This window comes from Triturus cristatus, chromosome 7 (genome assembly GCF_964204655.1).
Source record: "Triturus cristatus chromosome 7, aTriCri1.1, whole genome shotgun sequence".
NCBI classification, from domain to species: domain Eukaryota; kingdom Metazoa; phylum Chordata; class Amphibia; order Caudata; family Salamandridae; genus Triturus; species Triturus cristatus.
The window spans coordinates 1,275,414,529-1,275,440,516 of NC_140590.1; the positions used below are offsets into that span (position 1 = coordinate 1,275,414,529).

Here is a 25,988-nt window from a genome sequence, read left to right on the forward strand (position 1 = left end):
CCTCTGCACAGTCTTAGGTTAGGTGCAGCAAGCGCTCAGAGGTTGCTCAGCGGGGGGTAGACTCTCTGCCCAAGATCTGCTGCAAACGGCCTAAATCCATGCACAGCGGCAGTCGGATGAGCACTAGACCTCGCCGTAGGCAAAGCCCTGCGCCCAACTCCTTGCGCCTAAACTTTATCCATGCACAGAGGCAGTCAGCTGAGCACTAGACCTCGCCGTAGGCCAGGCCCTGTGCCCAACTCCTTGCGCCTAATCTTAATCCATGCACAGAGGCAGTCAGATGAGCACTAGACCTCGCCGTAGGCAAAGCCCTGCGCCCAACTCCTTGCGCCTAAACTTTATCCATGCACAGAGGCAGTCGGATGAGTACTAGACCTCGCCGTAGGCCAGGCCCTGCGCCCAACTCCTTGCGCCTAAACTTAATCCATGCACAGAGGCAGTCGGATGAGTACTAGACCTCGCCGTAGGCCAGGCCCTGCGCCCAACTCCTTGCGCCTAAACTTAATCCATGCACAGAGGCAGTCAGCTGAGCACTAGACCTCGCCGTAGGCCAGGCCCTGCGCCCAACTCCTTGCGCCTAAACTTAATCCATGCACAGAGGCAGGCGGATGAGCACTAGACCTCGCCGTAGGCCAGGGCCTGCGCCCAACTCCTTGCGCCTAAACTTAATCCATGCACAGAGGCAGTCAGATGAGTACTAAACCTCGCCGTAGGCCAGGCCCTGCGCCCAACTCCTTGCGCCTAAACGTAATCCATGGACAGAGGCAGTCGGATGAGTACTAGACCTCGCCGTAGGCCAGGCCCTGCGCCCAACTCCTTGCGCCTAAACTTAATCCATGCACAGAGGCAGTAGGATGAGCACTAGACCTCGCCGTAGGCCAGGCCCTGCGCCCAACTCCTTGCGCCTAAACTTAATCCATGCACAGAGGCAGTCGGATGAGCACTAGACCTCGCCGTAGGCCAGGCCCTGCGCCCAACTCCTTGCGCCTAAACTTAATCCATGCACAGAGGCAGTCGGATGAGTACTAGACCTCGCCGTAGGCCAGGCCCTGCGCCCAACTCCTTGCGCCTAAACTTAATCCATGCACAGAGGCAGTCTGATGAGTACTAGACCTCGCCGTAGGCCAGGCCCTGCGCTCAACTCCTTGCGCCTAAACTTAATCCATGCACAGAGGCAGTCAGCTGAGCACTAGACCTTGCCGTAGGCCAGGCCCTGCGCCCAACTCCTTGCGCCTAAACTTAATCCATGCACAGAGGCAGTAGGATGAGCACTAGACCTCGCCGTAGGCCAGGGCCTGCGCCCAACTCCTTGCGCCTAAACTTAATCCATGCACAGAGGCAGTCAGATGAGTACTAAACCTCGCCGTAGGCCAGGCCCTGCGCCCAACTCCTTGCGCCTAAACTTAATCCATGCACAGAGGCAGTCGGATGAGTACTAGACCTCGCCGTAGGCCAGACCCTGCGCCCAACTCCTTGCGCCTAAACTTAATCCATGCACAGAGGCAGTCGGATGAGCACTAGACCTCGCCGTAGGCCAGGCCCTGCGCCCAACTCCTTGCGCCTAAATTTAATCCATGCACAGAGGCAGTCGGATGAGCACTAGACCTCGCCGTAGGCCAGGCCCTGCGCCCAACTCCTTGCGCCTAAACTTAATCCATGCACAGAGGCAGTAGGATGAGCACTAGACCTCGCCGTAGGCCAGGGCCTGCGCCCAACTCCTTGCGCCTAAACTTAATCCATGCACAGAGGCAGTCGGATGAGCACTAGACCTCGCCGTAGGCCAGGGCCTGCGCCCAACTCCTTGCGCCTAAACTTAATCCATGCACAGAGGCAGTCGGATGAGTACTAGACCTTGCCGTAGGCCAGGCCCTGCGCCCAACTCCTTGCGCCTAAACTTAATCCATGCACAGAGGCAGTCGGATGAGTACTAGACCTCGCCGTAGACCAGGCCCTGCGCCCAACTCCTTGCGCCTAAACTTAATCCATGCACAGAGGCAGTCGGATGAGCACTAGACCTCGCCGTAGGCCAGGCCCTGCGCCCAACTCCTTGCGCCTAAACTTAATCCATGCACAGAGGCAGTCGGATGAGTACTAGACCTCGCCGTAGGCCAGGCCCTGCGCCCAACTCCTTGCGCCTAAACTTAATCCATGCACAGTGGTGGGAGTTGGCTGTTACGTACATCCTTAAAAAACATGGAAAATCACTGAAAAAAGCACATAAAAAATGAGTTATATTTCTTTCTCAAAGTCATGAAGCCACTGAAAGTGCCAGTTATGGTTATGAATGAACACAACACAGGCCTGCCATGCACAAAACACCTGTTTGACAATGACACAGGTACACAAAATCAATTAAGAGGAGAACAATGTGGAGGATGCCATGAATTAATGTATTGTATTTCAACATTTATATAGCACAAATGACCCTTATGTGGGGGCACTCAAGCACTTGTCGACATGAGTAGCGCACTGAACCATGTGGGGAGTATGGTTGGAAGTATGTTTTCTCATTTTTTAATCCCATGTGAGAAGTGCTTGGATGTCATGCGTGATAACCACTCAGGTGCGGTTGTTGTGTTTTGGGACGCAGTGCATAGCAATGGATGAAGAGGTATGAGAGACAGGTGCAAAGATGATGTTTTTCAGTAAGTTGTAAGCTTGGAGCAGCTCTGCAGGTCCCTATATGGCATGTATTAGGATCACAGCCCACTTAGCTGTTCCAAGGGTGTCCATTCTGTAATAATTATTTTTAAGTTTATGATCCAGAGCAGGCATAGGTTGGAAGGAGAAATTGTGGAGCGATCTGCTGGGATGGACCTCGTTCATATCATCTCACATCTGATTGTCATTATGAGATGTCAAGAAGTGGTCATATAATGTAGGTTGAAGGGACATGAGTGGTGGACTCGATTAAAGTCCTACATCGGCCAGCAGCATGTGGCGTATCTCTCTAATTATTCTTTGCCTGTTCAGTAGGTGATGGGTGGACAAGACCCATAGCCGTTTTATCTTATGCGAATGCACAAGTGATGAGCGGTTTAAGCGAATTATTATGCAGCCTCGTTGAGCTACAAGTGACTGCCTGACTGCCTGACTGCTGAGTGTTATGGTATTACAATTAGGGTAGACTAGGGTATTTATTTATTTATTGTGTTGTACAATAATTGCATGTATATAGCGGTTACTACCCATGATGAGGCACTGAAGCACTTTATGGCAAGCATGCTGCTCCGGAACCCAAGATTAGTGATTTTGTTTTCTTCAGTAGTTAATGTTAGTTATTGATATTGGTCTTGTGCCCTTAAGTAGCTGTTGCATGCATTTACTCCAATTTCTACGTGTTAGATTAAATTAATAGGAGTTATGTGCAATATTTAGCTCGAGTGGGTATGTAAAGTCACATAAATGGTTGGCTGCTTCAGTAAATCATCTACAGTACATTAGGCGTTGTTGAGTTGCAGGGATATGACTACTTAAAGGAGAGGTTGTGGTCTTAGAAATGAGGTGTGGTCAAATTTTCAGAAATACAGTAATATGGTTAAAGGCAGACATGCGTGTGATTTGGAGTCGTCTGAGCTCAATGAGAGGAGGCGTGCAGAGGAAGTACAGCAAGGAGAGATTTGTTTGGAAGTAAAGGAGAGGCAACAATTTGAGGTTTTGAGTCAGAGTCGAATTTCATGAAAATACAGAGAAGGCCCTTTTGAGACTGAATGCGACAATTTTAAAATGCAGAACTGCAGAAAGAAACAGCAAATGAGATAGGGTTACACCAGATACCCTGAAAAGCAAGCTCTCCTAAACTGTCTGTCGGTAGGCCTCAAGCCGCCTCAGCAGGGTGAAATGTGGAGGCTGAAATAGGGCTACACTAGATACCCTGTAAAGCAAGCTCTCCTAAACTGTCTGTCGGTAGGCCTCAAGCCGCCTCAGCAGGGTGAAATGTGGAGGCTGAAATAGGGCTACACCAGATACCCTGTAAAGCAAGCTCTCCTAAACTGTCTGTCGGTAGGCCTCAAGCCGCCTCAGCAGGGTGAAATGTGGAGGCTGAAACTCTTGCAAGGAGAAACTAAAGAACAAAATGTCTCCGCCCTGCCCCACTGTCCACAGAGCCTCACATTGTAAAGCGCCTCAGTAGGGGAGGTGATAAAATGACCAGATCCTTCAAAATCTCTAAGCTAAAGCATATGAACAGAAGAGAGTACAGAGTGTGCCCCTACTGCTAAAAGTCTGGCCTTGTTTAAATTCGGGGCCTCATTTATGAACAGTGGTGCATCGCTGGGCAAAAACAGCGATGCAACACTTTTCATAGCGACATCCTTGTGACACCATGGATGAGCCTTATATACACCAGGGAGAACCTGGTCTTAACTTGGCGAAACGAGGAGAAATGCATTACTTCTCCTCGTTTTTTCTTTTTCCATGTGTGCTGCCTTGTGCAAACTGCTATGGATTGCGTTCAGGAAGGTCCCCCTTCCTGTACATAAACGATCTGTAAAAAAATGCCACACATCAAAGTGACAAAATGGTATTTTAGGATTGTTTATGTGCAGGAAGGGACAACTTCCTACACATAAACAATCCTCCCCTGCACGCAGACACCCTTGCACTATGGTGCAAGGGTGCCTGCGTTGGCGCTACACTGCCAAGTGTAGCGCCAGCGCAGGGGGGAAAACACAAGGCTGCACCATATCGTTGTAAATATGGTGCAGCCCTGCGTTCCAGAAGTGGCGGAGTGAGGCATTAAGCCATGACAGCTAACGCCTCACTCCACCACTTCCTTGCACATATGCCCCAAAGTGTCTCCTACTCGCTCATGCAGATAGAGGAGACTAGGAAGTGCACCGGTTCAACTCCATAAAGACAAGGGTTCAACACCTCGAGCAGGTGACACTTTTTGAAGGTGTCCTTTGAAGTGCTGCAGAACTCTCCCACACATTTCCTGCTACAGCTAATGGTTGGAGCCAAGATAAGCATTTTCTTGTAAACTCTGCATCGTTCTACTAGATGTACTTCCAATAACTAGTTCCTGTGTCAGTGAACTGTGACTACCAGGCACCCGTACCTTTTGCGTATAATGTGTGTTGAATATTCTTCAATACTCGCTTCCGCTGTGTAACAGAAACACAACACTACAAACGGGCAACATCTGTGGTAATAACTGTCATAGGTGCCAAGTTCATTGTTTTTATGAATTTGAGCCAGAAGCATAACTCAGTTTGTAACCGTGTTTTTTCACTGAAAACAAATATATAGATGCAAAACCTGCCTCTTAAATATTTGCCAGTGATTTCAAAGCTTGTATTTCACAGAAACGAGATCTAACTGTGAAACTGTGAATTTTTTCCCGTAATTCACAGTGCTGAGTTCATTGGTAGGATATTTAGCTTACCTAAATGAATAAAACAGTTCAACACATCCTTTCATCTTTTTTTCAGTTCTAGTAAATAAAACAATTCTCAATAACAGTGCTACTAATTGACAGATTATTCACCAATGAGAAGCTCACCCTTGAAGAGCTGTCCTTATTACAAGCATCTACCAATGAATCTTTCCCACTGTGTGAGAGTAAACACTTAAACACAGAACCCTTTGAGCAAGAAGTTACCCTAACCCACATTATACTTTATTTTCTGTCTTTATATAGGCCTTATTCAACATACTCCTCAGTGTGAGTGTACTGCAAAACAAAACACATTTTAAAATGCATGTGTTTAATTTCCTTTCAATGTGCTTTGCATTTAAAATATGATTTATAAAGATTCACATTGTTGCATAAAACACATTTTAAATATTAGCACATTGTCAAAAACAAGTCTCAAAAAATTGATAGCCGTAACTGCAGTCTCAGGAAATCAATGAATGCTAGATGATGTTTAAATGCTCCAAATCTTTCTAAGCAGTACTAAAATCAATAAATCAATCATGTAATGTAAAAAGCAGACCACCCATAAAATGTCTAACATGTGCAACATGACATCAGGTGACATTTATAAACCACTTGGCCTTTGGCCTCCTGGTTTGAAATGTCACCAAAACCCATCAATGACAATTTAGGACCATATTGCACAGTTACCCGTGATGTATTCTATATAAATGTATACCTCCAAACAATGTCCTTGCAGGCTTAGAGTGCTAAACAAATTGTCTACACTAGTCTTTCTTCCAAATCAGGCAAGTTTGGTTCCCATAACTAATCCAAATTTGTATTCATAACATCGTCTCAAACCAAAATGTCTTTTTTACAAGCGTATAAAAAAATTAAAATACAATTTGAACTACATTTCTATATTCTTTTTCATATCCAGGCTAAAAATCTGATTAGTCATGGGAAAAAAACTTGCCTTGTTTTGAAAAAACTAAATGGAAACAATGATAAGTCTGTTGTCATTGTAATGTGTTTTTCAAATGTGACAACATGTGGCGACCACCCTGCATACGGCTTGTGTGGTGAACCGAAAAGACAAATACATGAATTGGTTTTATAATTCACAAGAAATATATCATTATTTCAACAAATGTGCAGTAAATGTGTTTATCTCAGATTTCCCCTCAGCAACTAATTTGACTTTAAGCATTATAGTGATGTTGAATAATCAATACAGATGGGCATATTTACAAAAGAATGTCGGAGCGCGGTGCTACGCCAAATTTATTCACAAGAGTACAATGCACCCCTGTTTTTCCCCTAGCGCTGGCACAAAAAAAGCTGCCTAGTGCCAGCGCAGGCACCCTGCCATCATGTGGCGCTGTGGGGCGATTGTTTATGTGCAGTAAGGGACACCTTCCTGCACATAAACAATCAAAAATGCTGATTTACTCTTTCTATTTGTGCTGCAGAATGCAGCACAGATGGAAAGAGCAAAAGACGAAGAGACATTAATAATCTCTCCTCATATCGCCATTCTAAGACCAGGTATTCCCTGGTATTATTTTTTGGTTCGGCCACAGCTTTGCAAATCTGGGGCAGCGTCAAAAAGCAATGGGTCTTGCGGTGGAATGCCCAATGCAACACTTATTGCAGTCCCCTTTGCCGCAGACCACGTTAAATGACGTAGCGCCACCTTGTAAATATGGTAAATGGCGCTACGCCACCGGAGCGTCAAAAAAATTGACGGTTAGGTGGCGATAGGGGCTTGTAAATCTGCCCCACACTGTTTAATTTAATCATTGTCTTTGTTTGGTCATCATTCTCCAAGTGAAAAGTGAATAAATCCTTATCATTTACTTTTACGATCTTCATATTGGTATTAGATGGACACTGAAAACAGCAGCTTCAAAATTGCTCACTGGAAACAAATATATGGTTCTTCAACAGCACCCCATTGACTCACTTAGTTTCTCTCTCATGCTACAGAGACCACCTTACGCCACATTATTCCGTTGGTGCCGCAATGGCATACAAATGGCATAGTGTGTGCTTACAAATGTTTATTTATAATATTGACACTTAACTGTTTTTAATAAACAATCTTGTTGTCTGGAAATAATATATTTCATGGCAACTTAATTAATGTAAACATCTAATGTAAAAGAAATACAGAACGGGTCACTTAATATAAGTCTTTTAACCCAATTTTTCAGGATTCTAGGGGCATTAACAGGCACTCGATCTTCGGAAATATTGTAAATATTAGTTGATAGAACTGCTCAACTTGATGGTCGTTATTTTGTTAATCTAAGAAGAGTGAAAGGAGCAGGATCTGGTCCAGGAGAGCACAAGCAGCAAGGCTGAGCAGACAGAAGCCTGCTTGGAGGTCACCTTGAGAAAGTTGTCCAGAAGCTGTGAGAGGAAGTGGTAGAGCCGGTCAGTTTCACCCGATGACCAAAAGCAAAAGGGGAAAGGAGCTGCAGAGAAGCTCTCCAGAAGTGATCGTGCAGCGAGCCTGCGTTGGCCCCAAGCACACCCTCCAGATACCACCTCTTACTTTGTGGGAACATCTGTTTGGCCTTTATGCCCGAGATGGACACGGTGTGAGAAGTTGGCCTGGCATATGCTGTTCCTAGTTATAGGGACACCTTGCACCAGTCCAATTCGACTCCTATTGATGATAGGTTTAAGACAACCTTTAAAGAAAGCTATCCTAGTGGTAGCTGTGGAGAGTAGCCTTCAGGCTAAGTCTTGAAGGAGTGTTAAGCTTATTGTTTCACCATAATAACCTCTTGAATAACCAAATGTAAGAGTAGCCCACACAGGTCTATATATAAAATATATGTATTTATTCTAGACAGAATCCCACAGTCACTTTATGTGGCTAGTGGCAAAGTTACACGTCAAACAAGCATTTCTAAACACAATAAATAGCACAGAAATCAATGGGCCCCAGGGGGGGACCAAACCATATACTAAAATAGTGGTATAAGAACCACGACAATTCTACAGGCAATGCCTAGGGCATTCAGGATCGCTTGCCCCTTCAGAATCCACCCACAGTTAAGAGGAAGGGGACCCACGGGAGTCGCGTGCAGTGCAAAGAGCTGCTATCGGGATCGCAATGATAGCCTATGGAGAATGTCGCGGTTGAATATTTAAAGTTAAAGGACACTTCTAGCAACAGTACAAAGTTAAGGCTTGAGACTTAAGGCTTTGGGGAGCCCACCACCACGGGAGTACCGAAGTACCACTGTTACCTGCCCCAGGGAAGCCGGGTGCATAGGTCGATTCTGGTGTCGGGTCGCGGGCTGATTTCCTATGGAAAAGTAGTCCAAACTGCTGCTAGCTGCGAGTGTCGTTGAAGTCGTGAAGACTGAAGTTGAAGAGAAGATAAAGATGAACCTGAAAGCAGAGGGGACAGAGTCTGGGTCACAGCAAGTGACCAGGGAGCTCACAGCAAGGAGCTCGTGGAAGTCGGGTGCTTCAGGTGTAGGAGGTACAGCTGGGCTCTGCAGTCACGGGCTCCGGGAGGCTTCAAGGAAGGCCAGCTTCTGGAGGGCGACTGTCCCACGTCGGCTGAGGGTCGCTGCGGTGTTAGTGTCCCGATTGGATCCACTAAGCATTGGCAACCGCAACCCACGCAAGATGGACAAAGCAGCTGCTGGTGCAGACCCACGAGGTCTGAGGGTGCTCTCTTTTTCAGGGAGCGTAGAGCAGGCCTGGAGCAACCAGGAGAGCTCTTAGAAGCAAAGATTGTCTTCCGTCAGGGCCCACCAGTCGAGGGACAAGGGACCGCGGAAGGCAGCAAAATGGAGTGCGTAAAAGGGCTCCCACGGGCCACCGGAGCGGGCCAGGGAGCTGAGGGTCGGCACAAATGCTGCTGGGTGGTTGGCTCAGAAATGGGCCAAAGCACAACCTCCCCACTGGTCGGGGTCGTGTGCTGGACAAGAGGTGGCCGGTGTCTCGGGGTATGCGGGGATCTCGACACCCACGTGGTCCAGGGTGCTCAGACTTGCTGGGCACACTCACAGGACGCTGGGATGCACTGGAGACCCACCTCGAGGTTGCTGGAAGGCGTCGAAGGTCGGGAGAGCCACGAAGTTCCAACCGGGTATCTTGTAGTCTTTTAGGTGCCTGCCAAGCAGGGGGATAACTCCTTTATCCCAAGGGAGATTTCTTCAGTCAGCTGGGCAGCAGCTCGTCGAAGGTCAGTTCTGTGAAGTTCTGGACGAATCTAAGGCTCTAGGGCAAAGTTATTCCCATATATCCCCAAGATTAGGGGATGGTCCAAAATAGAGCCTGCCAATCAGAGTAGAGGCGGGAAAGGGTGGCTACACCCACTCCCCTTTGTGTGTTTCCCGCCTGGGCGAGGGGCAGGATGCCCCTGAACCGGTTCCAGGCGGTGTATGCAGAATTGGGGCTCTGCAGCTGCCTACGTGCAACTCTGAATGGACATTTGGTGCACCCACCCTGTTCCAATCCACATTATCCTGTCTGGGGAGGTGCTGGCACCTCCCTGCCACAGGAGCCCTATTGTCCAGCTGGCGAGGCTGGGATTTTCCCCAGCAACAGCCAGCCAGAGTCGTGTAGGTGGCGAACAGTAGCCATTTTGTGGTACACGTGCACTTTTAAATTGGTGTCTAAAAACTACCGCTTTTCCCATATCACCCTCCTAGCAAGGGGGAATCGTGCCCCCATGCCCATGGCTGGACTGGGGGTATGATTCCTTCATGTTTGACACCAAACACGATATGGTTCTGTGTAGCCAGTCCCAAGTTACAGCGATGACGCAATAACTTATAATGCGGTAAGAGTATATGGTATGGCTACACTACAAACAACCCAGTAACGGTTTTACGAAGGTTGCAGGGAGGTCCTACTCATGTAGGGGTCCCCCCTCACACATACCTCAGCACCCAGCCCTGTAGGATTACCAGGGCCTGCCATAGGGGTGACCTATGAGAGTATATGTGTTGTAATGGTATGGGACATAGGGTACCTACATCCCTGTAAGGGGTGCTAGCACCACCTTACCCAGGCTACAGTAGTGGCCTGGTGGTGTCAGTTTGGGTGGCTGTCCCAGGGTGGCACAATAAGTGCTGCAGCCCTGGTAGGCCTACTGGGGGACCCATGCCCTGGGTACTTAGGGTACCATCTACAAGGGACTGGAAGGGCATGCCCAGCATCCAATTATGTTTGTACCTAGAGTACTCACAACAGTTTTAGGGAGAAAGCAGATAGGCTGGGGTCCTGGATAGCAGGATCCCAGCCAGACTAGTCAAAAACCACTTAAATACCAGGCAAAAAGTTGGGGGCAACCATTAGTCAGATTCCACTCTCCTACATAACCCCCCCCCAAACGAAAGGAGATAAGGCTAACCTTGTCCAGATAAGCCTTTATTTCCTGAGTGGCCATATAAGGAAGAACCTGTATTAACATGGTTGCTCCCTGTGTCATGGTCCACTTGGGAAATCCTACCCCAAGGGGTTCTAGAGTTTCTCCAAAGTCTAGGGAAATTACCTGTATTGGTTTTTGGGTCAGAGGTGGGCTGGTGGGGTGTCTGAGTCTGGAAGTGGGACCCTACTTGGGTTGGTCTCAACCTCCTCAGATCACTGGCCACTATGGAAGCCTTTCTGCCCAGGACGGTGTCATATCTGGCCCTAAGGGTCAACCTCTGGCTGCCTACAGCTGGGGGTTGGATCCCTTTGGCTGGAATAGTGGAGGGCACTGGAAGGTTTGGGGCAGCTAGGCCCCAGGTTTCCCTGTGCTCAACAACATCCATTTGAGGGGTGCCCATACCTAGGGGTAAGGGGGATCCCTCAGTTTGTAGAGGAATATTCACCTGGCTGAAACTACTCTGCTGGGTGTCCCTAATCTGTTGATGAGGGGGTTCCTCTGTGCAGGGGCCCAATAAGGGTCCACTGACCTCCCTGACCTCTGCAGCCCTGGGCTGACTGAGGCAGGGTAGAGAGGGGCAGGATACCTGCTCCAGACTAGGTACCACCTTGGAAGGGTCCCCTGCCATCAGAGAGGTGGGCAGGCCAAGCCTGTCCACTTCTGGGGCAGTTACTTCACAAGGGGCAGGATCAGTTCCCTGAGAAACTGGACCTTTACCTGTAGTCTGGTGGGGGGAAGACTGCTCCTCCTCCCCTATGCTCTCTGTTTGTGTAGAGTGATCCATAGTTTCAGGCTTCACTCTTTCTATTTTCTCCTGGGGTGGAGGTGAGGCCCTCGGGGTCTCATCCACTCTCTCAGGGATTCCTACCATTTTCAAATGGGCCTTGTGGTCAACCTCAGCCCAGGCTGAGATTTCTAGATCATTCCCCAGTAGACAATCCACAGGCAAGTTTGGGGACACTGCCACTCTCTTGGGGCCAGTGACCCCTCCCCAGCTGAGATTTATCACTGCCATGGGATGATCTGTCCTGATTCCATCAATGTTGGTCACCTGATAGCTAAACCCAGGTAAAAGCTGATCTAGGGGCACTAGCCTCTTGGTCACCATGGTGACACTGGCCCCTGTGTCCTTATAGGCCACAGCCTTCTGACCATTGATCATTGGTTCTTGTCTGTACCTGCCCAGAATACTGGGGCTCATGGTAAAGTTGGCAAACCCCATGCCACCATCACAGACCATAGTTGCTAATGCAGGGGACCTGGCTAGGCCAGAGTCCACTGGTGTCCCCAAAGAGAACCCAACTAAGTTTTTGGGTGCACTCCCACCACCTGGGGGATTACTACTAGTAGTAACAGGAGGTGTTGGAGCAGGTTTTGGAGGAACATTCTCTTTATTGCCATTTTTAGGACAGCTGGAGTCAGTTTTCCAGTGGCCAGGTTTCTTACATACATGGCAATATGGCTTCTTGGTATTAGAGGAAGGATTTTGGGACCCACCCCCAGCACTGGTTTGTTGGGGCCCTTCAGGGGACTTTTCTTGTTTATCATCCCCACCTTTCTCTTTGGGCTTAGTGGAATCCTTCTTCTGGTCACCAACTTGGTTCTTAGGCCTGATCCTGGTTCTGACCCACTTGTCTGCCTTCTTTCCCAATTCTTGGGGAGAGGTCAGATCAGAGTCCACCAGGTGCTGGTGTAAAAGTTGGTTCTGACAATTATTAAGAATCTGCTCCCTCATAATGAGATTATACAATCCTTGATAATCATTAACTTTACTGCCGTTTAACCAACCTTCCAGTGCCTTGGTTGCACAATCCACAAAGTCTACCCAATCCTGATTTTGTGCTTTCTGGGTGTCTCTGAACTTAAGTCTGTACTGATCAGTGGTTAAGCCAAACCCATCTATTAAAGCATCTTTCAGGATATAATAATCATCAGCATCCTCTTCTCTTACAGAGAGGAGCTTGTCTCTCCCTTTATCTGAAAAGGAGAGCCACAGGATTGCTGCCCACTGTTCTACAGGGACCCTCTGTACTCTACAGGCCCTTTCAAGAGCAGATATCCATTTGTGGATATCATCCCCATTCTGATAGGGGGGCACAATCTTGTGGAGGTTCCTATTGTCAGGGACTCTCTCTCTAACTCTAGGGGTTTCATCACTGCCACCAGGGATCTCTAGACCCCATTTCTTTGAAGCTTTCTGAAGCTCCAGGGTTTCCCTGTCTAATGCTAACTGTTCTCTTTTAAGCTGAAGCTTAGCCTGCTCAAATTTGATCAGTCTGCATTTCCTCTCATGAGAGGTTTCTCTTCTCTGAGACGAGGCAGAGGACCCTTTGGATCCCCTAGAATGGTTGGATCCCACTGAGGGGGATCTGTTCCTTCTGGGGTCCACCACTCTCCTTTTAAGGGTGGAGGGAGTGCCTCTTGGGCCATCACCTCCATGCTGTGAGTGGTTTGTTTCTTCCAGGTCAGGATTTTCATCCTCTTCCTGTTCCCCTTCAGATTCCACTCTGGGAGTGTCCTCTTCTGAGGGGTGCCCACCCACGTTGTCCGTCCCTCTGGATCCTATGGACTCCATAAAGTCTGCTATGAGCAGGATCTCCTTGAGACGTTTTGTGTTGGCACCTCTTTCTGTCTTCAGTCTTCTAAGGGTGCACATTTCCCTGAGCTCTGCAAAGGTGAAATTATCATACTTGTCTATTGGGACCCTCTGGGGTCCTTCCATAGCCTTAGTGCCACTTGAAGACATGTTTAGTGTAGTGATGTATCTACCTACACTAAGTGTGGCCTACTGAACCCTCTCTTGAGTTGTAGTCAAGGTGTGCTAAACCCTCTACACACAACTCTAAGTTCAGTAGAACTTATTGTATTCTAGCTTGAATTTATATGTACCTTTGGTACCAAGTGGCTTTCACTTTAGAAATTCAATTTGTTATCTGGTAAAACAATGGCAAGCTTGAATCCAACCGCTGCACACCAATGTGAGAAGTTGGCCTGGCATATGCTGTTCCTAGTTATAGGGACACCTTGCACCAGTCCAATTCGACTCCTATTGATGATAGGTTTAAGACAACCTTTAAAGAAAGCTATCCTAGTGGTAGCTGTGGAGAGCAGCCTTCAGGCTAAGTCTTGAAGGAGTGTTAAGCTTATTGTTTCACCATAATAACCTCTTGAATAACCAAATGAAAGAGTAGCCCACACAGGTCTATATATAAAATATATGTATTTATTCTAGACAGAATCCCACAGTCACTTTATGTGGCTAGTGGCAAAGTTACACGTCAAACAAGCATTTCTAAACACAATAAATAGCACAGAAATCAATGGGCCCCAGGGGGGGACCAAACCATATACTAAAATAGTGGTATAAGAACCACGACAATTCTACAGGCAATGCCTAGGGCATTCAGGATCGCTTGCCCCTTCAGAATCCACCCACAGTTAAGAGGAAGGGGACCCACGGGAGTCGCGTGCAGTGCAAAGAGCTGCTATCGGGATCGCAATGATAGCCTATGGAGAATGTCGCGGTTGAATATTTAAAGTTAAAGGACACTTCTAGCAACAGTACAAAGTTAAGGCTTGAGACTTAAGGCTTTGGGGAGCCCACCACCACGGGAGTACCGAAGTACCACTGTTACCTGCCCCAGGGAAGCCGGGTGCATAGGTCGATTCTGGTGTCGGGTCGCGGGCTGATTTCCTATGGAAAAGTAGTCCAAACTGCTGCTAGCTGCGAGTGTCGTTGAAGTCGTGAAGACTGAAGTTGAAGAGAAGATAAAGATGAACCTGAAAGCAGAGGGGACAGAGTCTGGGTCACAGCAAGTGACCAGGGAGCTCACAGCAAGGAGCTCGTGGAAGTCGGGTGCTTCAGGTGTAGGAGGTACAGCTGGGCTCTGCAGTCACGGGCTCCGGGAGGCTTCAAGGAAGGCCAGCTTCTGGAGGGCGACTGTCCCACGTCGGCTGAGGGTCGCTGCGGTGTTAGTGTCCCGATTGGATCCACTAAGCATTGGCAACCGCAACCCACGCAAGATGGACAAAGCAGCTGCTGGTGCAGACCCACAAGGTCTGAGGGTGCTCTCTTTTTCAGGGAGCGTAGAGCAGGCCTGGAGCAACCAGGGGAGCTCTTAGAAGCAAAGATTGTCCTCCGTCAGGGCCCACCAGTCGAGGGACAAGGGACCGCGGAAGGCAGCAAAATGGAGTGCGTAAAAGGGCTCCCACGGGCCACCGGAGCGGGCCAGGGAGCTGAGGGTCGGCACAAATGCTGCTGGGTGGTTGGCTCAGAAATGGGCCAAAGCACAACTTCCCCACTGGTCGGGGTCGTGTGCTGGACAAGAGGTGGCCGGTGTCTCGGGGTATGCGGGGATCTCGACACCCACGTGGTCCAGGGTGCTCAGACTTGCTGGGCACACTCACAGGACGCTGGGATGCACTGGAGACCCACCTCGAGGTTGCTGGAAGGCGTCGAAGGTCGGGAGAGCCACGAAGTTCCAACCGGGTATCTTGTAGTCTTTTAGGTGCCTGCCAAGCAGGGGGATAACTCCTTTATCCCAAGGGAGATTTCTTCAGTCAGCTGGGCAGCAGCTTGTCGAAGGTCAGTTCTGTGAAGTTCTGGACGAATCTAAGGCTCTAGGGCAAAGTTATTCCCATATATCCCCAAGATTAGGGGATGGTCCAAAATAGAGCCTGCCAATCAGAGTAGAGGCGGGAAAGGGTGGCTACACCCACTCCCCTTTGTGTGTTTCCCGCCTGGGCGAGGGGCAGGATGCCCCTGAACCGGTTCCAGGCGGTGTATGCAGAATTGGGGCTCTGCAGCTGCCTACGTGCAACTCTGAATGGACATTTGGTGCACCCACCCTGTTCCAATCCACATTATCCTGTCTGGGGAGGTGCTGGCACCTCCCTGCCACAGGAGCCCTATTGTCCAGCTGGCGAGGCTGGGATTTTCCCCAGCAACAGCCAGCCAGAGTCGTGTAGGTGGCGAACAGTAGCCATTTTGTGGTACACGTGCACTTTTAAATTGGTGTCTAAAAACTACCGCTTTTCCCATATCACCCTCCTAGCAAGGGGGAATCGTGCCCCCATGCCCATGGCTGGACTGGGGGTATGATTCCTTCATGTTTGACACCAAACACGATATGGTTCTGTGTAGCCAGTCCCAAGTTACAGCGATGACGCAATAACTTATAATGCGGTAAGAGTATATGGTATGGCTACACTACAAACAACCCAGTAACGGTTTTACGAAGGTTGCAGGGAGGTCCTACTCATGTAGGGGTCCCCCCTCACACATACCTCAGCACCCAGCCCTGTAGGATTACCAGGGCCTGCCATAGGGGTGACCTATGAGAGTATATGTGTTGTAATGGTATGGGACATAGGGTACCTACATCCCTGTAAGGGGTGCTAGCACCACCTTACCCAGGCTACAGTAGTGGCCTGGTGGTGTCAGTTTGGGTGGCTGTCCCAGGGTGGCACAATAAGTGCTGCAGCCCTGGTAGGCCTACTGGGGGACCCATGCCCTGGGTACTTAGGGTACCATCTACAAGGGACTGGAAGGGCATGCCCAGCATCCAATTATGTTTGTACCTAGAGTACTCACAACAGTTTTAGGGAGAAAGCAGATAGGCTGGGGTCCTGGATAGCAGGATCCCAGCCAGACTAGTCAAAAACCACTTAAATACCAGGCAAAAAGTTGGGGGCAACCATTAGTCAGATTCCACTCTCCTACACACGGGGTCTTAACGCTTCACCCTAGGTATTACGTTTAGTGTTTCCTTGACTGAATCCCTCTTGAACAATGATTCTGAAATGAGTTGAACTTGTAATTGGTTTTCCATGAATTGTGTCTAGTGCTTTGGATAAGGGTTAACAGATTCCCAGACTCCTAGGCATCCACATTTCAAGATGACTAGACCCATTAACCGGACAGTGAGAATCCTTCTGATGTTGTGAACAAGCTATTGGCATTGTGGAAGATCATCTTTGCCTCAAGTCGGGTCCCTGTCTCATTTGATTGGTGGGTTTTTAAGCAACTTCATTTTTGGACTCGTTTTGGGGATTCTCAGCCACTGGGTTTCCGAAATAAAAAGGTTTCGGTCTTTGCAAGCGAGGGGAGGGGGCGGAGAAACTGTGGTTAAAAGCATGTATACCATTGCAGGTCACAGGTTGTAATCCCATGCCTGGTCCCTCCACCACTCTAACTAAAGCTTGTCAACTCAGCCCTAAATAAAATACTAAATAAAGAGCCACGAGGTCTGGAAGGCGGCCATGGAATATTCCCCAGCGGATAGCAGAGGGCCCGGGGTATTTGTGCTACACAGCCTTACCTACTTTAGAGCAGAAACTGTGTTTGAGACTGTTTATTGGACTCAGAAGGTACCAACACCTCATTGTTTTCTGTGTATTTGCAAAGGTTGACATCCCTACTTTGCTAGATATAAATAAAATACCAATTTCTTGACACAAGAATAGTTCTTCTGAGTCAACATTCAATTCCTTGAATGCCATTACTTTTATTGTACAGTTGTGGCATTGGGTTTTTGGTCTGGTGGCTCAGTGGACCCCATTCAAAAATCTGTGTTTGAGCCCTTGGTCACATGTTTTAATCCAGTCAGTCCACTCAGCTGTTCATCCATCAGAGGGCAATGATATCAGTACCATTGAACTAGTGACTATAAACATCTGTTATTCAGCACCAAGAAGCCCAAGGTTCATGCATGCTATGGTATGTTATTGGTGTGAGGCACTAACTCTCCAAGTGCAGCACCACGGCAAATCTTTTGATACTGACACGGGTCCTCCTCCAAGCTTATTTCCTCAAATGACCATCACAGTTGGCCCAACATTGCACACCGAGTTGACGATCTCAACTCAAAGGCCAATAATGAAAAGGCACTTGAGTCCGAAGACTCTCCCCCCGCCAGAGCTGCTTTGGTACCAGTTTGATACAGTACAGAAGGATGCAGACTGGCGCCAAATTCACACATTAGAGGCAAATCAGTGTGCCATGTGGACTATGTACTTACCATGATGGAGTAGACAAAGCCCACAATGTTGACGGGCCACATCGGGCAAAAGCAGGACAGGATGGCAATCACCAGGTAGTCCTTGGGCTTCTCTGCATCCTGGCCATTGGCGGTGGCCGACGAGGGCTGACGGCACAGGCTGGGCCGCGGTGAGTTAGATGAAACGGCATGGTGCAGGTGTGCTTGTGAGCCTGAGAAGCTGGAGCGTGGGCCACCATTGGTGCTGTTGGCCCCGGCCGCCTTTAGGATATGTGCAGGAGGTGATCGTGCCTTTGGAGAGGAGCTCACGTCGTTGGCAGAGCCTGACTTTAGGATCACGGTTTCGCCGTTCTCCTGCTTGGTGTCTCCTGGTTCCTGCTGCTCCTCCTGCTGCTCCTGCTGCTCACCCTGCTGCTCCTCCTGCTCACCCTGCTGCTCCTCCTGCTCCCCCTGCTGCTCCTCCTGCTTCACGGTTGTCTCTGGTGGTTCCACAACCACCACGGTGCAGGTTGGTTCCTCTTCAGGAGCACGCCGTGGCGATGACGGCTGCTGGTCCTGCACCTCTTCCTTGAAACCTTCATCCGTGCTGACAGCCATGGTGCTGCTGGGGTGGGAGGGTCTGGGAATGACAGAGGTGTTTATGTAGCTGAGAAACCACAAGGTCGGAGTTCACCTGGAAATGGAGGGAAACAGAAAAGTACAGCAGCAATTAGAAAAAGATGCGCAGGACAGGAAAGAAGGACAAATGCAGACTTCTGACCCCAAAGATATCACTTCCCATTCAAGCCCACTCCCCATTCGAGAGGTCCTGGATCATGTCCAATGTGTGCTCGACCGCCCACCTGTCCATATTTATTCTGCAACACCCCCCTCCCACTTTAAAATAGGGTCAGATGGCAGTCAGGTATATAAGATTGGGCTAGATCAGTTTTAATAGTTTCCACCAATCAAATTTTAGAGCGGCTAAATGTCATCGTGTTGCATCTGGTAGCAGGCGTTGAACCTTTATAAAAACCTTTGAATAAGGAGCATGCTTTTTGAACAAAGTAAAATAAAATAACATCTGTACATTGAGGGCTCTGGATTTCTGGAACTCTGGCAGGCCTGGTTCAGGGCGCGATTTGAAACGCCCGGTTTTAATTTGTTGGTTGCATGCGTGGTCTGTTACTGCAGCCATTAAATCCACTGAGGCTGATATTAAACAGTTGTGACATAAAACTCTGCAGCGCACACACATTTATGTAAATGTGCTGCAATCTCTTCCGCGTGACAGGTCAGCAAAAATACCCTGTGTACCAGTAGGAAGCACTGTCAATTGTTGAACCTCTGCAGTCTTTCCTCAATGTCTAACAGTAGTGCATGGATTCGGACTCCTCCTTCCTAGAGCCAGCCCATGTAACTAGAAAGGCACTCAGTAGGTCACTCATGTTTCTTGTGCTGTCCAATGAGTATGTTCGCTTATGTCAACATTTTAGGGCAACCATTTTTATTGGGTGCACCCACCACGTTCAAATACACCTCAAAATCAGCGATTCCCAGGCACAATTCACCATCCTCGATAAGTTAGACAACACCAATATTGTATATAATGTTTACAAATAGCTCTGGACTAACACCAAAACGTTCAAAAGGCGGGTGTAAGGATTGCCTATAGCTGCCCTAAGAAAAGGGGGAAGCGTTGTCGCTGCCGAGTGAAGCAGAAAAGTAAATCCACGATCCTCTATCTTTGTCGGACTTTCATGTGTGTGAACACCACTGCCCAAGGCTACCACAGCAACTCAGTAGGCTTCACACTCGCAAGAGATCCCTCCACTCGTCTAGCAAATGCACTCCGCCTCACTCCACCATCAAACGACCCCCAAACAAATTTCCCTGAATGAGGCATAAGGTGGTCCTTTATTGGGTTTTTGTCACAAAGCGGAACCAGTATGGTCCTCAAACATATATGACATTATTTTTAGAAAATCCCAGAACAATATAAACACATGGACCAGCATGTTGTCCATCCACCCGGCCGGCCGCCCACCCACCATATAAGGTGGTTCTTTGACCAGCAACTAAATTCTGGTATGCACTCTCCACAAGTTTTACTGCTCTGTCTTCTCTCCTGGTCTAGGGAAAAGCCCTTAAAGCCTTCCTGCAACCTCCATGCCTCAGCAGCATCTCAAGCTGATCGAACAGCAGCCAGCGGCTAAAAGACACTCAGACTTAAAATGATTAGAATCAAAATGTGTGTCTTAACCTGCCCAGTCGCTGCCAAAGTTGTCGCACATCATGGGTCTGGTAAACTGAAAGAAAGGTCTAAATTTCACCACCATCAAAGGAAGTGTAAGTGGTACTCTAAGCTCAATAATACAATTGCTGCTAAGTTGTTATACATAGGATAAATTATCAGTATGTCATCGTGGGATGATGATGGTAATTCAAGAGTCAGGCAGACATTGCAGATACAAATGGGCAAATCAGCCTGCTCAGCCTCCAACTCTTTCATCTGACTTCCACTCCATCCTCCCACTGATGTGCAAGCATTCCAGGACCTCACAACCTATGCTGAGTACAAGAAGGAACAAGCATTGGCATAGCCAATAGGTCTCGCCTTTGAGACCGTATAAGTGACTAGCCAGATGTTTTGGTTTGGCCTTTGTTTTAAGCTATGTTGTAGAGCAGTGTGGCTCCTGTGCAGCTGTGTTACATAGTAATGTTGAGCTGGCTTTGTGTTGATGTTGTTTTAGTTTATGCTGATGTATTGCATCACTTATGTTGAAGTTGTGCTTTGTTGGTACTGAATTGCTGCTGTGGTATGGCTGTGCTGATGTGGGGCTGCACTGCTGGTGTTGTAGTGATGCTGATGTGGAGCAGCGCTGATGCTGAGGTGGTGCAGCACTGTTGCTGAAGTGGTGTTGTTTTGGTCCTGATTTGCTTTTGAATTTGGGCTGCGTTGGTGTTGGTGCATTGATGCTGGGTGGAGCTGCCCTGATAATGAGATGGTGCTGTGTTGTGCTGTGCTGTGTTGACGTTGAGGTGTTGGTGCACTGGAGCTGAGGTGGTGCTGTGCTTTTGCCGTTTTGGTGCTGCACTGTTAGTGGTGCATTGATGATGTTGTGCTGTGTTGGTACTAATGTGGTGCTGTGGTGGTGTTTATTTGCTGCTGTGCTGGTGCCGATGTGTTGCAGAGTGATGCTGAGGTGGTGTTTAGTGATGTTGAGGTGTTGCTGAGTGATGCTGTGGTGCTGTTTATTGATACTGATGTGTGAGAGTGATGCTGTTGTTGTTCTGTGTGATACTGTGGTGTTGTGCTGGTATTTAGGTGGTGCTGAGTGGTACAGAATCACACGACTTTGAGCAGAAGCCAGGATGTTGTCCCGGTTCAAAGTCAGCAGCGCTTACCACTATGCTACATCCCTTTCGCAGCGACTGCATGCTGACTGATACACAAAACGAACAAGTGGCATGCAAAACGTGTGTATATCGCGTGTTCAGTCTACCAAGATTACTGCATTGTGACCGGTACAAGGGGCGAGTTATCCCATTATGTTTGCGTCTACCCAAAAACTAAATTAGCATTATCAAAGAAAAAAGACACTTTTTTGTTGCACTACAATTCGAACTTTGTTTTTTAAAACAAAAACGTTTTTACGCTGGTTCGTGTAGCTGTGTGAATAAATACCATGTATTAGCATTTGTTTTGGAGGAAAAAAGAAGCCTGAAAGTCTGCTGTAGTGTGAAACATTAGCATGTTCCCTACAGCTGTGAAAGGAAACCAAGACGAGCTAATTGAGTGTAAATAAGCCTTGTTGTAAAGGTCCTAATCTTTGTGTTTGCAGCATCTGTGAGATGCAGATCAGTAACTTAAAAACAACATGCAACAAGCATTTACAATGCAATGGTCTCGGCATTGTTAAAGTTAGAGCTATTGGCATTGCTCATGACATTATTTTTGTTTGTTTTTGTTTTTAAAACATTTAAAGAAACAGCATTGTTATTTACAATGTCAATAGCTTAATCACTCAAATGCGAGACCTATTGCATTTGCACCCACACAGAGCCACCCACCCACAGAGCCACCCACCCACACACACACACAGCCACCCACAGAGCCACACACCCCCACACACACAGAGCCACCCACCCCCACACACAGAGCCACCCACCCCCCCACACACAGAGCCACCCACCCCCCCACACACAGAGCCACACACACAGAGCCACCCACCCCCACCCACCCACACAGCCACCCCCACACACACACAGAGCCACCCACACAGCCACCCACATACACACACACACAGAGCCACCCACACAGCCACCCACACACAGAGCCACCCACACAGCCACCCACATACACAACCACCCACACAACCACCCACCCACACAACCAACCACCCACACACACACACACACACACACCCAACCCACACACACACCCATGGGTGCTGGCGTGCCCTACATGCATTGTCAATAACTGCTGCAACACTCTGACAGGGGCAGTGGCATTGAAAGCTGCATTCTGGTGCCTGGGGTGCCCAGGATTGTGAGAGATCACCAGCGGCCTGTATCATGGCTCTCCTAAAATGGCGGATTGGGATTGTGTGTGGGGGAAGGGGTGGGGGGCCTGGGTCAGAGAAACCGATATTACAACGAACATTGAGAAAGGCTCGACTCCCACCCTGGAGGGTCTGGTGCCTGTCAGTAAAAAGTGAAGTATTTATGTAGCGCTTACTGCCAAAGGCTTGTGGCTTCGAAGCAGTGAAAAGCAGGGGCTGTTAGTATGACATCGCGATTCTGGTCGATTTATCGACATTGGAAGTATGAAACACCTCGATGATTTAAATTACGGATTCCGTCAGACATAGAGGAAGGCAATTTTTTTAGCCGAAGTGTACTTTTTGAATTTTTTAATACCCACCTGGTAAAGTGCTTCGCTCACAAAACTCTCCCTTAGGTGGAATTTGCAAACTCCGGCTGTATCTTGGCCTGGTTCTAGAGCTGTTCTGGAGCTGTTTGTGCGGTATTCAGCTGCGCCGTTGGTGAAGCGGTGCTGCCCGGACAGCCAACCTTTACACCCCCCCCCCGAATGTGGAACAGACATCCTCAAGGGTGGTAAACACACCACACGCCCCACACTGTCCTTTCCCCGCCCCAGCCACACGTCGTGTGTGTGTGGGGGGGGGCCTGGGTCATAGAAACCGATATTACAACGAACATTGAGAAAGGCTCGACTCCCACCCTGGAGGGTCAGGTGCCTGTCAGAAAAAATGCAGTATTTATGTAGCGCTTACTGCCAAAGGCTTGTGGCTTCGAAGCAGTGAAAAGCAGGCGCTGTTAGTATGACATCGCGATTCTGGTCGATTTATCGACATTGGAAGTATGAAACACCTCGGTGATTTAAATTACGGATTACGTCAGACATAGAGGAAGGCAATTTTTTTAGCTGGAGGTGTACTTTTTGAATTTTTTAATACCCACCTGGTGAAGTGCTTCGCTCACAAAACTCTCCCTTAGGTGGAATTTGCAAACTCCGGTTGTATCTTGGCCTGGGTCTAGAGCTGTTCTGGAGCTGTTTGTGCGGTACTCAGCTGCGCCGTTGGTGAAGCGGTGCTGCCCGGACAGACAACCTGTACACCCCCCCCCCCCCGAATGTGGAACAGACATCCTCAAGGGTGGTAAACACACCACACGCCCCACACTGTCCTTTCCCTGCCCCAGCCACACGTCTGCAGCGACAGCAATTGCCATACAAGCACACCCCCTCACACGTAGGGCTAACTGCGCCCACCTCTACTCCAGGCCTCAGCCGCCCACTAGGTTGTCTGTCACTCCATGCGCATCACTGCACGCCAGAGACCAGCGCCAACGCATGACAAAGCAGGGCATCAAACCACTACCCACACAGGCAGAGCACATCACAACTATAACCTACTCCTCCCCCCAAGCCTTCCCAAGGGGTGGCGCGCTATCGCCCATAAAAGCGCTCTGACGCATCGTCAGGAGTGGAAAGCGCTTTATAAATGTAAACTTCGCTATAACACAAGTGTTTCTCCATTGAACCAGTGCCCTCAGCGCGCACCCGTTCTGTCGCATAACCAACCAATCTGACGTCACTTCAGGTTTAGAGCCATTCTCAGACATCTCTGCATTTGAGGTCATTTGTAAGGCGCTAACTCGTCTCCCCCTTCACTTAGGCACTCTGCCTTGAAGCCGTAAACATCTCTTTGTACATATTTAGGGCTTTTGCTCCTGCTCAGAACGCCCATAAATAAATAATTAAATACACATTTGTTCATGCTCAGCTTGTTTTAGTACCCTGAGACTATGGTCATAAAAGAGGCCTGCTAATGACGAGGCGGCTCCTATCAGCCTTATGTAACCACGGCTACCATTTTGTAATGAGCTGACTGATCCCAATTTAAACACATCTCACTAAATCTTTAAGTGGGAAAGAATACGTATCTAAATGCGCGAGTTACATAATTCACCCCTTAGAGTACACAGGAAACGCTCACAGCCCCTGCGCAGGAAGTTGACCCACTATGGAGTGCAGCGCGAGCCGAAAAGTCTCTTCTCAGGAGAGCAGGGATTGGTTAAAAGCGCTCTGATCGTGAACGCTCGCAGCTGCACGAGTGACTCCGGATTTCACCTCCCTGAAGGCGGTGAAAAGAGGGACAGTGGAATGTGAGATCCGGGGGCTTAAATCTTTAAGTGGGAAAGAATACAAATCTATAAAAAATAAGTGGAAAAAAATATAGTCCTAAAAAATGCGCGAGTTACATAATTCACCCCTTAGAGTACACAGGAAACGCTCGCAGCCCCTGCGCAGGAAGTGGACCCACTATGGAGTACAGCGCGAGCCGAACAGTCTCTTCTCAGGAGAGCAGGGATTGGTTAAAAGCTCTCTGATCGTGAACGCTCGCAGCTGCAGGATTTCACCTCCCTGAAGGCGGTGAAAGGAGGGACAGTGGAATGTAAGATCCGGGGGCTTACATCGAAAGAAATGGTGGAGATGCCTTTTGATAGAAACGTTTTCTTTGCAAACTTTCCGTTCTAGATTTAACTAACTGTTAAGACTGTTTAACTAACCCCCCCAGACACAGAGCCATGAACACCGCCGCCTTTCTCCGAGGTGAAGCAGAAATGCCTCGGAGAAAGGCAGCGGCGGTTTCGGATTCGGGGGCGTGTTTTTCTTTTTCTCTCCTCTTGCCATTGGCTGGAGGAGAGAAAAACACGCCCAGCGGAAAGTAGCGAAAAAAACGCCCCCGAATCCGAAAAGGACGGGGCCTCTTTTGCGAGACAAACCTCTTCTCCAATGGCTGGCCAGCATTTAAGAGGCCAGCCAATGGAGAAGAGGAGAGAAGAGGGGCGGGTTCAAGCCCCTCTTCTCCAAGTCATTAAATGTCGCGAGTGAGACTGCGCAAGCGCAGCCTTCGCTAGCCGAGACCTAAAAACAACTGTAGGTTACAGCTAAAAGGTACAAAAAAAGAGAAACGCGACACACATGTAAAAGGATTTAAAAATGTACAATTTAATGATTTTATGGATGCTACACAGGCCCTAAAGTACATGGCACTACATTTATTTAAAAAAAAGTGTTCCAGTATGTTTATAGAATACCAGGATTGAATCCAGATTCCAGGCATTCATATAATATAGTGGTATTTTACATATAAGAAGAGCGCACTGGTAAATTTAAGCCAATATTTTCGGGTGCTTAGCACTAGCACCTTATAATCAACATAACAGCTTCTGCTCCAGTCAAGAGCACATGTATTTTTAGTGCATCTAAAAAATGTTAAGTGTGTGCCCAAAATCACACGTGGTAGAGCAAACTTTAAAACTGGAAGGTGAGTTCCAAGGTGGTACAGAATCACGCGACTTTGAGCAGAAGCCAGGATGTTGTCCCGGTTCAAAGTCAGCAGCGCTTACCACTAGGCCACATCCCTTTCACAGTGACTGCATGCTGACTGATACATAAAACAAATATGTGGCATGCAAAACATGGGTATATCGTGTGTGCAGTCTACCAAGATTACTGCATAGTGACTGGTACAAGTGGCCGTGTGAAGAGCAGAATGGCAAGCATTGCCTGGTTACTGCAGGTCGAGTAGTACACCAACATCACAGACGTACATTGCAGACATGTGTGCCTAGGCATTGTTCTGTTATTACTGCATGCTGATTGGCGGAGAAAAATGTAAACATGAAGCGCAGAAACTGTTCACATGTTTGC

At 48.4% G+C, this 25,988-nt stretch overlaps 1 protein-coding gene across 1 annotated transcript in view; it reads right to left on the bottom strand.

Annotated features, from left to right (window-relative positions):
• The window catches only part of PRRT2 (proline rich transmembrane protein 2), a 327,188-nt gene that overhangs the window by 166,821 nt on the left and 134,379 nt on the right, over window positions 1–25,988 (bottom strand). Inside the window, exon 2 of the mRNA XM_085618804.1 lies at window positions 17,786–18,437. Coding sequence (XP_085474930.1) covers window positions 17,786–18,361 — 576 coding nt within the window. The 5' untranslated portion in view covers window positions 18,362–18,437. The remainder of the gene's footprint in view (window positions 1–17,785; window positions 18,438–25,988) is intronic.